General features: G+C 38.3%; 1 protein-coding gene across 1 annotated transcript in view; it reads right to left on the bottom strand.

The window, feature by feature from the left end:
• Positions 1-1743: 1743 nt before the first annotated feature.
• Positions 1744-16720, bottom strand: part of kcnq2a (potassium voltage-gated channel, KQT-like subfamily, member 2a) — an 18626-nt gene continuing 3649 nt past the window's right edge. The window contains exons 2-8 of the mRNA XM_037684373.1: positions 8500-8590; positions 7862-7988; positions 6922-7097; positions 4858-4983; positions 4568-4678; positions 1931-2026; positions 1744-1842 (exon numbers count right to left, since the gene is read on the bottom strand). Coding sequence (XP_037540301.1) covers positions 1744-1842; positions 1931-2026; positions 4568-4678; positions 4858-4983; positions 6922-7097; positions 7862-7988; positions 8500-8590 — 826 coding nt within the window. The remainder of the gene's footprint in view (positions 1843-1930; positions 2027-4567; positions 4679-4857; positions 4984-6921; positions 7098-7861; positions 7989-8499; positions 8591-16720) is intronic.

Genomic DNA, 16720 nt, shown 5'->3' with positions numbered 1-16720 from the left:
TTTAGTAAAGCTGCCAGTTTGGGAGTGAGGCCAAAGTGAGCTGGTTTTTGTGCAAGTGAGCAAATGCATCATGACCATTCTTGAAGGAGGTACTTTTCACTTAGCCATGAGCATGTCTGCAAAACACAAACCCCCCTTCTCTCACACACACACTCCCTCAAGAAGAGTGCCTATAAGCAGCAGCTAAGAGCAAAATTGAAGAGAAGCCAACGAAAGATGAGAAGAGATGTGGATCAGTCACAGACCTGGGAGAGGTTTCTGCCTGCGAGTCCTTCCTGTAAGAAGCAGAGACAGAAGGTGTTACGTGGTGTGGGTTAGCATGAGAGGATGGTGGCAACGATTAAACAGCTTCAGTTCAAGTTGTTCTGGTTGAGACTTCTCTGCGCTAAGAAGGAAAAACAACTAAGGCATTCAAAAGTAGACAGAAGTTCAAATGAGACAAAAATGAATGAATTAACCAACATCTTTTAGCATTTGAATCACAAGATGAAGATTAGTTGTAGAAGAAGAAGAAGAAGAGGAAAAAGAACAAGAACAAAAAGAAGAACATCAACAAGAAGAACACGAAGAAGAACAACAAGTAGATTTGTTATTTTTAACTAAATTTTATTTACACAATAAGTTACATCAGTGTAAAAAAAGGTGATCAGGATAGTCTTACAATAAAATATTAACATGTGGAGCTTGTTAGAACAAGAAGAACAAGAAAATGAAGAACAAGATGAAAAAATATTATCTGTGTATACGAATATTACCACCTGAGTTCGTCAGCAGTTATAAACCTAACAGTATGTACCAGTGGGTAACATTCATTTATTATTGGGTTTATGTGCCTAATAAATTTCAATATTATATTATTATATTACTGTATACTATTATATAATTTCTTTTAACTTTTCACTTTTGTTTTTTAATCTAAGAGATGCTGTAGGGTTCAGCTGAGGCCTTCACTTACTATTCTAGTCTAATATGAACTCAACAAACCAAACAACAAATTGTTTTATCATTTCCACTTGTTTTGTGACACCAGACGCTGAATTATAGACATGTGTTCATTTGTTATCAAATCTCCTTCATTTGTTTGATCTGTTTGAGCTGATGTTTATTTTTACAATATGATTTCTGCCTTTTCTCTTCCTGGACGACTTTGTACAGAAATCTGCACCTTTGAATCTTTATCATAACATTCTCACTCATCATCATCATCATCATCATCATACCTGAAAGACTTGCTCTTCAGGTTCCTCAGCAGGTCCAGCTGATTCAGAGGTGGAATGATTCTGGGAAAAGAATCGTTATTCGGTCAAGATGGTTCCATCAACCTGAAAGGTCGAAGCCTTCGGCTCCTTTAAAGCTAATCTCATCTGGTTTGGCAGTGATCCGTTCTGACGGCCTTCAACTTTTCACCTCAAATCACATCTGGAGTGAAACGAGACGTGAACAGTTTCCAAGCAGACATGTTCAAGTTCTTGAAAATCGGTTTCAGGTGTAAATGTGTTTTGTAAAAGTTAAGATGATCGTCTTTTATCGCTGAATGGCACAAGCGGCTAATTCTTCGAATTGGCCAAGTGTGGACCTTCAAACTCGGTGCATGATAACTCACAGAAAGCTGCAGATGATTCAACAACAACAGCAAAAACTATAAAATACCAAAGTAAAATGGTGGGTTTCATTTTTCTTCCAAGTTTCTCAAAAATATAATATAAATGTGATATTGGAAAACAGACGTTTCCTGAAACTCAGTTACCTGTACATTGGAACCGCCACCGTCTGCTCATAAAAATCCCAAGTGCTCAGCAGGTCTGTACGAGAAAGGTTGGTGGCATAAAACCTCCACGCAGCCTGGAGGGGAAAACACTTTTTCATGAGCACAAATCATATTTTGCTGTTTCTATAAAGATGTTTGATTCAGTTGTTCTCAGGCAGATACCTGGATGAGGCCGGCTGCAGGGTTACGTCTCTTCTCAAAATGCTTCTGCCTGTGCTGCTCCTGGACCTTCAGGGCAAAGCCAGAACCTAAAATGCCCTAAATTAAAAACAAAAAAAGAATGAAGTAAAAAGGACGTCCATGTTTATTTTGGGACAAGAACAGATAATACACACTGGGAACCAGTTAGGTCCTTGTGAATGGCATTAGCTGCCATCAGCTTTTCTATATGATACAATAAGCATGATTGTTCAAAAATGTCTCCCTAACCACAACAATACTCTCTTGAAATATATTTCTGTGAATTAGAACTTGTGACACAATATTTGGCAGTTCCAAAAGACAGAATGTAGATATATATTTTTTATTATCAAAACATTTATAGTCAGTGTGGTTCTGTTTTTTGAAGTGTCTGTGACATAAAATGTTTGTGTTAAATATGAATGTATTATTGTAAAGATAACATGAATAATCCAACAATGTTCAGTCAGGTCATCTGAACAGTTTTGGGGTTTTTTTGGTGAGAGATGTTTCACCCTCCATCCGAAGGGCTTCATCAGTCTTAGGAGTCACAAACTGTTTTCCCCACTAAGCAATACACTCCTACAGTGGACCAACCAGTTTGCTGGTGATAAGATGGTTTGTGGGGGCTGTCCTGTCCCCAGTCGACTCCTCCCAGGCAACACAGCCAAAGTAGTTCAAGACATCAAAGCTCATGCTCGATAATCCAGATTAAAAAATCCAACAAAGTTCAGTGAGGTCATCTGGACATTTTTTTTATTTTTTTATGTGGAAGCTAATGCTAAAAGCTAACCGCCAAGACGAATGTTACTCAGTCTGCGTCACACGTCTTTGTCTCTTTCCAGTTGAAACTGCGTTGACCAATCACGTCTTGTACACGTAGTAAGCCAATAGCGTGCCTAGCGGACTCTTCGAGACACGCCCACAACAAACAGGAACAAGCTCGTGAATTTTGTTAGCGGGCTTAAAGTTGGCGAGGCTGAACACTGTTGGATTTTTAACCTGGATTATTGAGCATGAACCTTGATGTCTTGAACCACTTTGGGTGTGTTGAGTGGGAGGAGTCGACGAGGGAGAGGACGGCCCCCAGAATCCATCTTATCACCAGCAAACTGGTTGCTCCACTGCGTGTACTGCTTACTGGGGGAAACAGTTTGTTTGTGACTCCTTAGACTGAGGAAGCCCTTCAGATGGAGGGCGAAACGTCTCTCAACAAAAAAAAAAGAAACTGCCCAGATGACCTGACTGAACATTGTTGGATTTTTTTTTAACCTAGATTAATGAGCATGAACCTTGATAACATGAATAAAGTATTGCATAAAAGAAGCGCGACGCTGAGATGAACGGTTGTGGTACACGAGCAGTAATGGAGGTGACGACAAAGAGGAACGCCTGCAAGCAGCGCACACTCACATCAGTTATCACAATATTACTGCAGCCACCAGCAACACATGGTTTTATCATATTAATGATTTTACAACAACTTGACCACTCGTTTGTTGGATCCATGTTTTCCACTTGTATAAGCAAGTCCAAAAAGTTTCTCTTTGTCGTCACTTCAGGCTGGACTTACATCTGAATGAATGAATGAATGAATGAATGAACATCTGCCAAGTTCAAAAATAACAATTCATTCATTCAACTTTTATTTATGCAGGTTAATCCCACTGAGCCTCGGAGACTCATTTATAAGAGAGACCTGATTTTAACAAAGAGTGATGACAACAGTAGACAGTCATGAAAAGAATACAAATTGAGAAGAACAAATGAATGAAAATGGTATTAATTAAACAAAACAAAATGTGCCATTAAATAAAATGTATTAAAAAAAAATGCCAGTTTTGTGATGATTTTTTTTTATATATTACAGCGGTGCTTGAAAGTTTGTGAAAATACTGAAAGCAAAAATTCATATACTTTCGCCACTCACAAATATGTAACACTGGATAATTTTCTTCAATGAATAAAATGCAAAATAAAATTGTTTCATTTGTTTAACTGGGTTCTCTTTATCTACTTTTAGGACTTGTGTGAAAATCTGACGATGTTTTGGGTCATGTTTATGCAGAAATATAGAACATTCTAAAGGCTTCACAAACTTTCAAGCACCGCTGTACGTTTCTATCCTAAAATCATGTGCATTTCGACAAAACTCTTAAATATTAATCCGTTTCCTTCAAACTTTTACATTTGTAGGAAATGTGATAGGCATTTAGAACACTGACCCTCGAAAGCTGGGACAGAAAAGTTCGGGCTCATTTTAGTCCAAATTCTTTTGATTTAGACGTCCAACATATTTAATTATCATCTGTGGCGAAAACAACAAAAGTCAAGCAATAATGATCTTTCCCATATTTGTGTGTGCATGTGTGTGTGCATGTGAGAGAGAGTAAATATCTCATGAACCAGTGAACAAATCTGAATGAAACTTATAAAGAAGAAGAAAGTTCTGGGGAAATGCTCTTGATAGAAATGTATGAACAGTTGCCATATAAACACATATAGAATATAATCAATTATTATTGATGCTTAGCACTTAACGATCATCTTCCTCAGCACTTTGAAAGCCATTTTAACTGCACACAGTTTAAATGACTCCTAACAATCCCAGACACTCACAGCAGGAAGTGCAAAGAAAGCCACGCCAATCATACTAAACGCAGCTCCGAGCATGCGTCCATTCCAGGTTTTGGGAACTTTATCACCATAACCGATGGTGGTGAGAGTGATCTGGTGAAAGAAGTAAAAAACATTTGTAATTTTTTTTTATTTGGCTGCAGTGGTGCAAATACTGTATATCCCATCTATGATATAGTAAACAGTGGAGGACTACAGGGAGTAAAACACGTCACAAAACTTTAGCATGTCAAGAAAATGCAGCAGATCTCTGTTTGGTTTTTAGATCTTACCAGTCCCCACCAAAGAGCATCAGCATAAGTCTCAAATTCTTCATTTGACTCCTTTTCCACAGAATAGACCAAGAAAGAAGCCAAGATGAGGCACAGAAAGCCAATATACCAGGCTGTGATGAGCTCCTGCAGGGGAAAACAATACAGTGAGCACCAGGGAATCCAAAGTAATAAGGGCTGTCAAGGCTACCTCGCAGAGACAGCAATACAGCCTCCGTTGACTTGTAAAAACAACCATCCCATAATAATATTGGACATCAGCATGTGAGCCCCATGCTCTGTGTGGTGTTTGATAAACTTCTTGATTTCCCTCAGCTCCAAACATGCTACAGACTTCCTGTCCCTCCCTGTAAAATCACATACATGCAAACACAATGAATTTTTCCAACGGTTCATTAGTTCAAGCACATGATCTCATTTTGAAGCTCGTTAAATTAAAACAGAAGGAAAAGTTTCCTCTTCGTGGCAGAATTAATGTGTTACAATAAATACATTCAGTACGACTGCAGAGGTTTTAACATAAAGCGCGTGTAGGAATGTCAGTAACCAGTTCGACAGCTTTGGTCCCACTTCATCATTTGGAGTTACTTAATCTAAACTGTCTTTGTTGCATAATACTGGAATCAGTTCAAGCTTGTGTGGATTGTCTCAGTGATCATTTCCTCGCTTGATGCCGGCCAAATAAAATCTCAGTGATGTGGCGAAAGAAGATCTAATCATTCATTTGGTTTTGGCACACGTCATAACTTTTGATCTAATGACTCTCTGATCAAACCTCTAACGAATAAACTGAGAAGCAGGGGTGGAAGTAACGAATTACAAATACATTACTGTAATTAAGTAGATTTTTGAGGTACTTGTACTTTTATGAGTATATCTTTCAAGTGTGTAACTTTACTCATACTTAAGTACAATTTAGACCATGCAATCTACTTCGCTACTTTTAAAATCAGAAGTCGCTACTGAGTACGGCCGCAGTTTGAATTAATATTCAAACTGTTCAGCTGCATCTTTGTACCTATAACGTAAGCAAAGGACAACTCCGTAGAGTGGAGAGTCATTCATGGACCGAAGAGCTGGAGAAAAAGCCAAAATGGAGACAGAGGACAACACTGTCAACAGAGAAAATGACGAGGTAAAGGCTGAGGACGAGCGCCCGTGGTCGTACCTGGAGGAATGTTTCATGTACAGAGGGTGAAAAGGAGACAGAGTCCAGATGCAAACTTTGTTTGATCCGTACGGTGATTGCAGCTTACAAGACTTCAGCATGTAATCTCATATTGCAGTATACGAGGTTTTACAGCTTTGACTAAGTGTGCAAAGATATTAGATATTGTCACTGCCATCGGTTTGCCTGGTACTAAAATAAAACGGAACTGCTGAGAGTCTGGGGAATGAGCTTTGAATCTCGCTGTTATTATCAAATCAAACTGAATGACTTACATTGACAACACAATAAAACATCAAGTGGTTAAAAAGTAATTAATACTCTGAATAACTAAAAAAAGTTAAGTCAGATTCTTTGGACGTTCAAAAAACAAACAAACAACAAAAAAAATAATAATAATTTTTAACTTTTAGAAATGTTTCGTCTTTCATCCGAAAGACTTCTTCAGTCTGATTAATTTGAGGCAATCCTGGCCAAAGTGGTTCAAAATATCCTAATGCATGCTCAAAAATCCAGGTAGAAAATACAAAAAATGTTAAGTCAGGTCCTCTGGACGTTCGAAAAACAAACAAACAAAATAAAATAAAATTAAAAATTTTATAAAGTAGAAATGTTTTGTCTTTCATCCAAAAGACTTCTTCAGTCCAAAGGACCTGACTTAACTTTTTTAGCTTTTTCTACCTGGATTATTGAGCATGCATCAGGATAATACTCTGAGTAGTTTTTGAGAAGAGTACTTTGTACTTTTACTTAAGTATTTTTATAACACCAGCACTTTTACTTGTAACTGAGTACAATTTAAGCAGTGTACCATTACTTGTACTTGAAAGGTTCAGTACTCTTTCCACCTCTGCTGAGAAGTGACCAGTCAAAGTGGAATAAATGTGAAGGATCACCTTGCTGTGGGCGTAAACCACAGATCCCAGCAGCTTCCAGGTTCCTCCGCGGCGGTCCATACGCAGCATGCGCAGGATCTGCAGGAACCTCAAACTTCTGATGGCCGAAGTGGCAAAAACATTCCCCTGAGATCCTGCTGCCAGTACAGACACTGACGCAATCAGCACCATAATGTCTGTAAACATAGACAGCACAAACAAGCACATAAAAAGCTGGAGATATTTTTTTTTCCCAAATCCTATAAAATTAACTAAATTTTACTTTGAGCATCATGAATTGTTTTTTTAAGTAAAGATTGCCTGAAGTAATATATGTCAGTCTCAAAATGTGCTATTGTACAATTGAAGGTTTCTATGGAAGCCAAATTGCACCACTTGCGTTTTAAAATTAAATTCTAATTGACGTTCATGAGATACTATCCAAAATGACTATTAGCATCAAATAATTACAAGATAGTATGCTGTAATTAAGACAGTATGTCAAAATAATTACTTAGCATCTCCTTTTTACAACTTAGCATTTTAAAATCAAGACTAAGCATCTCAAAAGCCCTTTTTTTTCCCATCATAATGAGATGATAAGTTATAATTTAGAGAAGTAAGAGACGTTTTAGAGATTTTTTTAGTGATAGCATTGCACAACTGTGAGATTATAAAGATGCTAAATCAGAATTATCTGGATAATCCGTTACAATCGTTGACCTCAACAGCAGAAGTCATTATTTTGCGATAGTATCTCTTAATATTTGTCATATTCCAAGATAATATTTCATAACTGTGACTCGGAAGGTCTTGTTTTTCCCTCTATGGAGTGACGTAAATGAGTTTCCATACTTTTCAAAAAAGGAGGGAAATAATGTTTTTGTGTGAACTTCTCCCAGAAAAACAGGGTTAAAAGAAATAACAGGGAACGAAACATGACCCATACGTGTTTTCTCACCTATGACACAGAAAGGCTTTCTGGCAAATTTTAGCCTCCCCCTCCATCCTCTGTATCGACAGCAACAACCAGCAGCCCATATACGCACGATGTACTCCACTCCGAACACGACGATTGTCACAATTTCCTGCAGAACAAATCAAAGCATGCAAGCTGATTTACCTTTTGTAGAGCAGACATTTTCCAAAGGCTTCCTGAGGGACGTTTTTTTTAAGTTTTAGGATAGATCTAGAGATAGTCATGGGGGAGGGTTTTTATTTTTAAAGAGAATAGTTTGTGAAATAGCCTTAATGTCTGAGATTTAGTAGAAGAAATACATGCAGCTGCATTACTCCTTTCCCCAGGCTAAGAAACTAATTCAGCAAATGGTCTTGCACCATTTTTGTTAAATATTTCTTTTTTTGTGGTCAGATATACTTTAATCAGCTTTATTGGGCAGCATTGGCTTGCCTTCTTGCTGCGAGTCTATGGCATCAAATAACAATCATCATTCTATAACTGGAGGTGGGGGGGGGGGGGGGGGTGGCTGAGGTATGTGTATGTCAGCTTTTAACAGGATTTGTTTGAGTGGTAGCCTACAAGCTCAGACTTTGAAGACTCCTGCAGCAGACGGTTAAAACGCACAACGTGATACGTACCAAGATGTACAAGGCATTCTCTGACTTGTCTTTGTGCTCTTTGATGGTAGCAAAGACTGACAGTATAAGGCAGGAGAAGACCAAGAAGAAGCTGGAAGAGATGAGAGGAAGGTTTTACAGGATATAAAGCAAAGCTCTTTATTTACAACAAAAATGCACATACAGCTCATGTGATGTCAGGAAAAAGGGACTTTATTGCCGTTTACTATAACAGTTAGTCAAAAGACACTTGATGCCCAGCACGCAGCATCAAACTTGTCAAAACACTTGTCAGTTTACCAAAACTTTAAACATTCCCATCCATCTATCCATTCTTTACTGCTTACTCATGTTCGGTCACGTCTGCGAGAGAAACGACCTCCCTCTCCCCAGTGAAACTGTCCAGATGTTCCTGGATCCCAAGGGGTTCACAGGCCAGAGAGGAGATGTACAGTAATTCCTCCAACGAGTTCTGGGTGTACCCTGAGGTCTCTTCCCAGTGGGACATGCTTGGAAAACCTCCAAGAAAAGGCATCCAGGAGGCATCCTAACACATCAGCTGACTCCTTTTGATGCAAAGGAGCAGCAGCTGTACTCTGAGCTGCTCCTGGATGACGGAGCTCCTCGCCCGTTTCCATAAGGCTGAGCCCACACGACCAACAAAGGACGCTCATTTCAGCCACTTGTATCCAGGATCTCTTTCGGTCACGATCATCATGACCATGGGTGAAGGTTGGAACATAGACAGGTAAATCCAGAGCGTTGCCTTTCAACGCAATGCTTCCTTCACCACAATCAACCGAAGCAACACCCTCATTACTGAAGACAAAAACCCCCAATGCAACAATCCATCTCCTACCATCCCTCATGAACAAGACACCTAGATACTTAAACTCCTCCCCCTGAGGCAATTCTTTTGTCAAATGAATTTAATTTGATCGAAGTGACTTGAAGCTTGGCCGCTGAACACCTGAACAGAAAAGCTAACGAGCTGCTGGTGTTTGTAGTGGGGAGTACCATCAGCTGAAAGAGCCACCGACCTGCTTCTGAGTGAAGAAGCTCATTAAGCAAAGTGAAAGTATTATTAAAACACTCTGAAGGACAGTTAGCATCTATTGTTGTGACAGGTGTTTTCAGAAGGAAAGAAATGTTCTCTACGGAATCTTGTCATCCTGTTTGCCATTCTCTCTAAAGCTTCTGGTAAACATCTGTTATTTATTATTATTATTATTATTAATAATATTTTGGATAACACATTGCAGGTTGCTCAATAAAATTAAGTCCTCAGGTTCATGTCTGCATCTTAACTACTCTTAGTTAGCATATTGCTACATTCAGTTAGCATTTTATTCCTTATATGTTTTGTTCATTTTAGCTTTCGCCTGTTGGTTAGCTCCTTTAAGCTAAGGCTCTGCTCCTTTTAGCTTCTGTTCTGCTCGTTTTACTTTAACAACTCAGTTTGACATTATTCAGCAAATCTGAGTCATTCAGCATTCTCAATGCATTTTTTTGCAGAAAATGCATTTCCTTTTTCTTTTTCGTTCTTCGGTTGACTGAATTTGATGCTTTCTAATATGCAAATCTCTGAAGAGTTCTGATATTTTTAACGTTTTTTAACATGTATATACATAATGTGAGAGTGCAGCGTGTTTTGTGCAGTCAGACACTTCGCACCTCGTCATTCCTGATGCTCTGAGTCGTCACTTCGGCTTACTATTCCACTACCTAAGGAGCAGCATTACTTCTGTGCAGCAGTATCACTGCTCAGTTTGCTGCTCTGCATTATTTGATCCCCTACATAAATGTGGTTTGTCATGCAGATATCTGTGATGTTATCTGGCAGAAATTTAAAATCAGTGAAAGCCAACAAGGAATAATAAAAATCTGAAACCCAGCACTTTGAGGCTGTTACAGTTACAGAAATAATACATGAAATGCTGTGGACAGAGACTGTCTGGCTAAGAGTCTATTTGCCAAACTCATCAGCTCTGACTAATGAGGGCACTTGCTGTGAAAAAGGACAGGGACAGAATTTGCCTCTTGAAGCAGTCGAACGATTAACTCCTCCAGATATTCAACTATCCATCATTAATCAGTCGGACGGAGCGCCTAAAGGTTTGTTTGTGCCTCTGCATCATCGAGTCAGAGGCATGTTTAGTGTTTAAAGAACCATCAGAACAATTTACATATGACCACAAACATCACCTCCTTGCAGAACATGTAAAGATTTGTTACTTTTATGGATCTAAATAAATATTTAAGCAAGAAAATAGTCCAGGTAGCACAGTTTATTGATCAGGAACAAGTCTAAACCATTTTGGTTCCAAGCATTATAACTTTAGTTGTTATGTTTTTTTTGCATGAAGGAAATGAACAAAATTAAAACGTAATATATTTTGTTGTTTAGGGTTTATCTGTTGCAATCTTCCTCTGCTTGTGAGCCAAGACAAATGAAAGGATTTAGATTAATCAGCAGTTTATATTTTACACTGAAAGGCCTGATCAGCAGTTAAGTTGGGTTCCTGTCTAAAATGTAAATACAACAGAATGCATCGGTTTAAAAATCACTAAAGCCCCTACACACTGTAAAATCGTAACAATTTACTGACTGGTAAAGTCATGCTGTTGTTTTCATAGAAAAAGTACCAGTAGATACATGCTTTAATTGTGATTTGAAGCAAGGCAAGGTGAGTAAAGTCCTAATCTTTCCAAAGTAAAGAGAAAGAAACTCATTACAGCACTGAGCTGGCAAATAAAGGCTGAACATACTTTGCATATCGCCCACCACCGTTCATACTTGAGTTTTTACTCAGAACATCTTTAAGTTAAGAAATCATAGACAAATAGTTTTGGTCAAACCTTGAAAGGAACGGTATGTGCAATCTCCATGGATATTTTCTATGATCTGTCATGGAGTCCATCCATCCATTATCTTCATCCGCTTAATGTCCATCAAGCACTGTGCGAGAGGCGGGGGACACCCTGGACAGGTCTCCAGTCCATCACAGAGACACATAGAGACACACGAGACAAACAACCATTCGCTCTCTCACTCACACCTCGAGACAATTTAGTGACTAATCATGGAGTGTTTGTTGTAGATGACCGTCCATCAGAGACTCATGAGATGTTTTGTTAAAAGAAACACACACATATACACTGAGACGAGGGCAAAAACATTATCGCCGTCAGGCAATAATTAACAAGATTCAAATAAAATCAGAACTTTATCAGCTATGAAACTGAAAGATTCTGTTCATGTGTAACTATCTGAAAGCTAATGTTCATTAAAAACTTTTTCAGTCCTTCAGGCAGATCTGTAGTTAAATAAACTTGTTTTTGCTTTGAAAATCACGGCAGGAGTTTGTGACGTTTTAAAACTTCACAAACACCACAAAATAAAACACTAAAGCCAAGATATAATGTTTGTTAAAAAAAAATAGATTGATACTCTTACTAGACTTTTGTATTCAAACTAGAATGAGGATTACAGCATTGTCAAAACAATCCGCCCGTATAAAGCCATGCAGTCAATCAAGATTTTAGAAAATGTAGCTTATTTCAGCACGACATTGCAAAAAGACATTTAGCACATATTCCAGCAGAATGCATTTACAGTAAAATATCCTAAGAGCTACACTGACCTACCTGGAGCCCAGACCATGAAACATTTACCATATTAACAAACTACCGTATTCTCCGCTGTAAACGTTGCACCGTCCTATAAGTTGCATCAGTCCAAATATGTCTAATAAAGTGGAAAATGCCATAAATACGCTGCTTCGCCATATAAGTCGCATCTATCATGCATCACTGCTGACGCGTTCTGTTTGTTACGAGTCACCGCTGACAACCCAGAAACGTGGGCCGGTGTTGTGCCAAAAATCGATTGGCTGCCAAACGGCGGCTGCGGGAGCGTGCACGGGAGGACTTTAACAAGAATTTAACAAGATTAACACTTAAAATCAATTATTTGTTTGCTCAAAGTTATAGTAAAGGTGTGTCTCAGGTTAACTTGTGCTTAATAAATTCACTTTGATGGTCAAATCAGCTGCATTTCGCCGTGGCGGCGCAGCAAAATGAAGCTGGTTTGAGGGTTGCTCAAGGCGAGCTGGATGAAGGTGGTAGGTTATGGCAAGCCGCCTGTCATTAATAGCCGCTTTTTTTCCTATTACATGACACAATGGCATGCCATACACCTCGAGTACCATCTAGTGGCTGAAAATGGTAGTGTTCAATATTTTAAGTCAGACTGAATGAAAACGGTCATATCTCAGACAAAAATTGGTTTAAATATTGGAAAAATCCATAAATACGTCACGTCGACGTATAAGTTGTAGATAATGCAAATTATGCAAAAAATTGGACTTATAGGCTGAAAATTTGGTACAAACATTTCTTTCTCAAGAGTCCTTAAATGTTTAAAAAGTCCTGTTAAAAAAGAAACGATGAAGCAAACATTTCTGAAGTGTTCACTGGATCAGAGTCAAAATAGGAACAGTTCCAAACATCTGTTTTAGCATTGACAGTGGTTTTATTCCTCCAACAGATTTAAACTATTTAAATCTGTTGAAAAAACTCGGATTGTTATCTAGAGCCGTTTGCAGTGATGTAATGAATAAATGTCAGAGAAAGTAGGTTTCCATTCCTGTGGTCTAAACCCACTCCTCAACACATAGCTTTACTTTTACACGCCATCTATGACACCACAGACGCAACATTACAAACATCCACTTGTTGCCAGAAAGGTCCAGTGGAGCAGTGGGACAGTAGATCGCTCGAGTTGTTGTTGCAAGCAGAACAGCTTGCAGTTCCTACTGGGCTGCAAGTAAAGAAGCATCGATTTGTCCCGCTCAGCACAACTTTGCCTACCCAGACGAGCTCATCACACTAAATTTAGACTGTGACAAACAAAACAAGAACAAAGAGGGGAAATTTTTATTTTGAGTGAAAAGTGGATGCAGCAGCTTTATGTGGTCAGCTCTGCAGCTCACTGAGGAAACTTTAAACCTACTCAATGCAATCCCATAAAGACTGCTAAAATAATCCATTAAGTAAGAAATACATTCAACCTTTATTTGTACAAGTTAATCCCATTGAGCCTCGGGGACTCATTTACCAGAGAGACCTGTTTTTTTTAAACAAAGAGCGATTTAAACAAAGAAATGCTCCCACACATTTTTTTAAACATCCTGTCAATGTTTAATGTGCCCTTAGATAAATAATTTGTTGCAAAATTAGTGACTGGCTTCCAACAACCATATGTCTGTTAACTTATGGAAACAGCCGACGTGACTGAAAACAGGTTAACATGCTCGCATTTCAGAATTACTTATCAATACATCTGGAAAACTAAGCAAACTCTCAAACTGCATCATTTGATGCATTTGATGTATTACATGTTGTAATGAGTACTTTTAAGAAGACTAAAAATAATAAGAGAAACTGCATTTCCTGTCAAAATTCATTGTAAATGCTTATTGCAGAAGAACTTGCTGAAAAACAGATGAAATTAACTAAAAGTAATGCTGAAATGTAGCTGAAATGGAAGAACAAGTCTAAATTAACCAAAGAAAACAGAAAGAGCACATTATATTTGCTGAATTAGGTTTGAATAAGCAGAAATTAGCACAAAAATTAGAAAATTGGCTAAAAAATAAAAAAGGCTGAAATGAACAAAAAAAAAATAGCTGTAAAAGCAGAAAGAAGCTTAACCTGCCAGAAGGAAGTGGAGAGAGCTGAAATGAGCTAAAACATGTGGAATTAGCTGAAAAGGCTAAAATTAACATAAAACAGCTAAAGTAGCTGAAAGAGAAGAAAAAGCTGAAACTAGCCAAACAAACTGAAAGGAGCATAACAAGCTGAAATAAGCATTAATACGTTAATTAGCCTGAAAGTAGCAGAAAGTACTAAGTAAAACTTGAATTTATCTGAAAACAGCTAAAATTAGCTAAAAAGGTAGCTGTAAAGGTACAGCAAGCTTAAATTAGCAGAAGGAAGCAGAAAGAACATGCTAGTCCAATTAGGCTGAAAGAAACAAAACATGCACAAGAAAGTGGAAATTGTCTGAAACAAGCTGAAATTAACAACAAAAACAAAAAAAAAAACAGCTGAAAAGTAGTTAAAACGGCAGAAAAAAGCTTAAATCAATAGAAGTAGAGAGAGCCCATTTCTGCTGAATTAGGCTGAAATAAGTTTAAATGAGTGCAAAAAAAGGTAGAATTACCAGAAAAGGCTTAAATTAGCATAAAACAGCTAACTGGTAACTGAAATAGCAGAAAAAGCTGAAACTTGCAGAAATAAGTTGAAAGGAGCATGGCGAGCTGAAATTAGCAGACAAAGTTAGAAGAAGCACAAAAATGTTGTAGTTAACAGCAAGAATCTGAAAGGAGCACAAAACAACTGAAAGAACAGCTTAAATTAGCTGAAAATAGCTGAACTGGACTGTGCTGTGCTACGACCTTCCCTCAAACCCAATGCCTCCACTGGCCTCCCCTGGTGCAGCAACCTAGGGGGTGCGAAGGCGCCAAGGGCTGTGTTGCTCACCTGGTGGCCGTGCTGGGACCCCCACCCTCCTACCCCACTCCACATGCATATGTATTATGTCTGTTTATGTTGCTTTGCTGTGGTAGATTTTTTTGATGCCTCAAACCGTGCCCTGTCTAGGACACGGAGTGAGAGATATATATTTTTAAATACCTCTCTCTTTATGTTTTCTCCCCCTTTTCTTATCTAAGCAATAGAGGCAGCACATGTTTGAAGCTGCAGCCCCATTGTACACTTCTGTTCACCTTTAGGATGGCTGTACGGAAAGTAATTTCATTAAACTTCACTGTGCACGGATAATAAAAGCATTCTGATTCTGATAATGTGTCAAGATCTGGATGGATTGCAACGAAACTCAAAAACTAATACTTTAACACGGTGAGAGCGAACAGATCATGCAACGTCTCAGACTGTGCAGAACGTCTGTTAAGAAGTTCTCGGTTCCTTCTCAACATCAGATGATCTTTGTATAAAACGGGTATGAAAAAAGGCTGGTGAAACACAATTCCTTAAGCGATGCCAGAACAGCAGAACAAACCTCCTCCCTACACTTCCTCCCAGCAGGTTGTTCCTCGTCTCAAACGAGGCACTCGGTCACATCTCTGCAGCATGGCAGCCAACATCTGTCTGCTGCCTTGCCCTTGCCCCATTTCTTACCCAAGTTTTTTTTTTTTTTCAGCAGACCAACTCAGCAAAATAGTGTCTAACTGGATCATGAACTCAATCTGCCTCCCAGAATCACTTAAAAGAACTTAATTTCCCTGATTGATGACCGATTTTGTTCACACTCCTCTCTCTGTGGCTTCTGAGCAGTACTAGCAGACTGTGCTGCTTCTTCTGTAAAGGAATAAAGTAAAGAAAGTAATCAGAGTATTCCTCAGCTGAGTCAAGTTTAAAAAGATTAAATGAGTTAGATGTTGGACCAGAGACAGAACAGAGCCTCAGTCTCAGACACTTACAGTAGACTAAATGAGGAAGAATGTTCTACATATTGATCCGTCACACACATTTTACGTCTGCAAAAAACTTGTTCAAAATTTCCACATCAAACCTATAAAAAAACTTCTGTTTTCTTCAGTTCAAAGTGTCACTGCCAAAAAAAAGCATATTTTTTGGATCAGAGATTTAAAATAAATAAATAAATAAATAAAACAGAGTGAAGCTTGCAGGGAAACATGGTGGATGTTACCACGTGATAGCGTAATAAATCATCAGACGAGAAGCAAAGAGCAGGAAGTCTAAATGTAGTGTAACGATAAATATTGCATAAAACACACAAATGGAGTAAGAGCAGAGCCTCACTGGGTCTTTGTAAATTCTGTTTTTTGTTATTTTAGTTAGTTGTTTTGCAGTAAAGCTCTAATCCTGTACTAATTTCATGGATTTTCTGGTTTAAAAATCTTTTTTTTTTTTTTATCATTAACTAAATAAAAACAAAATGTATAAGCAAAACAAAATAAGTAAAGGTAGAGGTGGTCTGACCCAGTGAAGCCAAAACATGAGGGCGTCTGTATGTGTTCATACATACACACACACACACACACACACACACACACACAAACACACACACACACACACAATTCATAATTCATAAAACGCTTACAAAACAAAATCGGTATTGGCAGGTCAGACTTTTTAGAAGACGTTATGGACCAGAAAACTGCAATCAGTGTGCTCCTAATATATGTATGTATGT

This window comes from Nematolebias whitei, chromosome 11, assembly GCF_014905685.2.
Source record: "Nematolebias whitei isolate Nwh7 chromosome 11, NemWhi1, whole genome shotgun sequence".
In the NCBI taxonomy this organism is placed as follows: domain Eukaryota; kingdom Metazoa; phylum Chordata; class Actinopteri; order Cyprinodontiformes; family Rivulidae; genus Nematolebias; species Nematolebias whitei.
The sequence above is the reverse complement of the archived record's forward strand: the minus strand, read 5'-3'. Positions and strand labels throughout refer to the sequence as shown.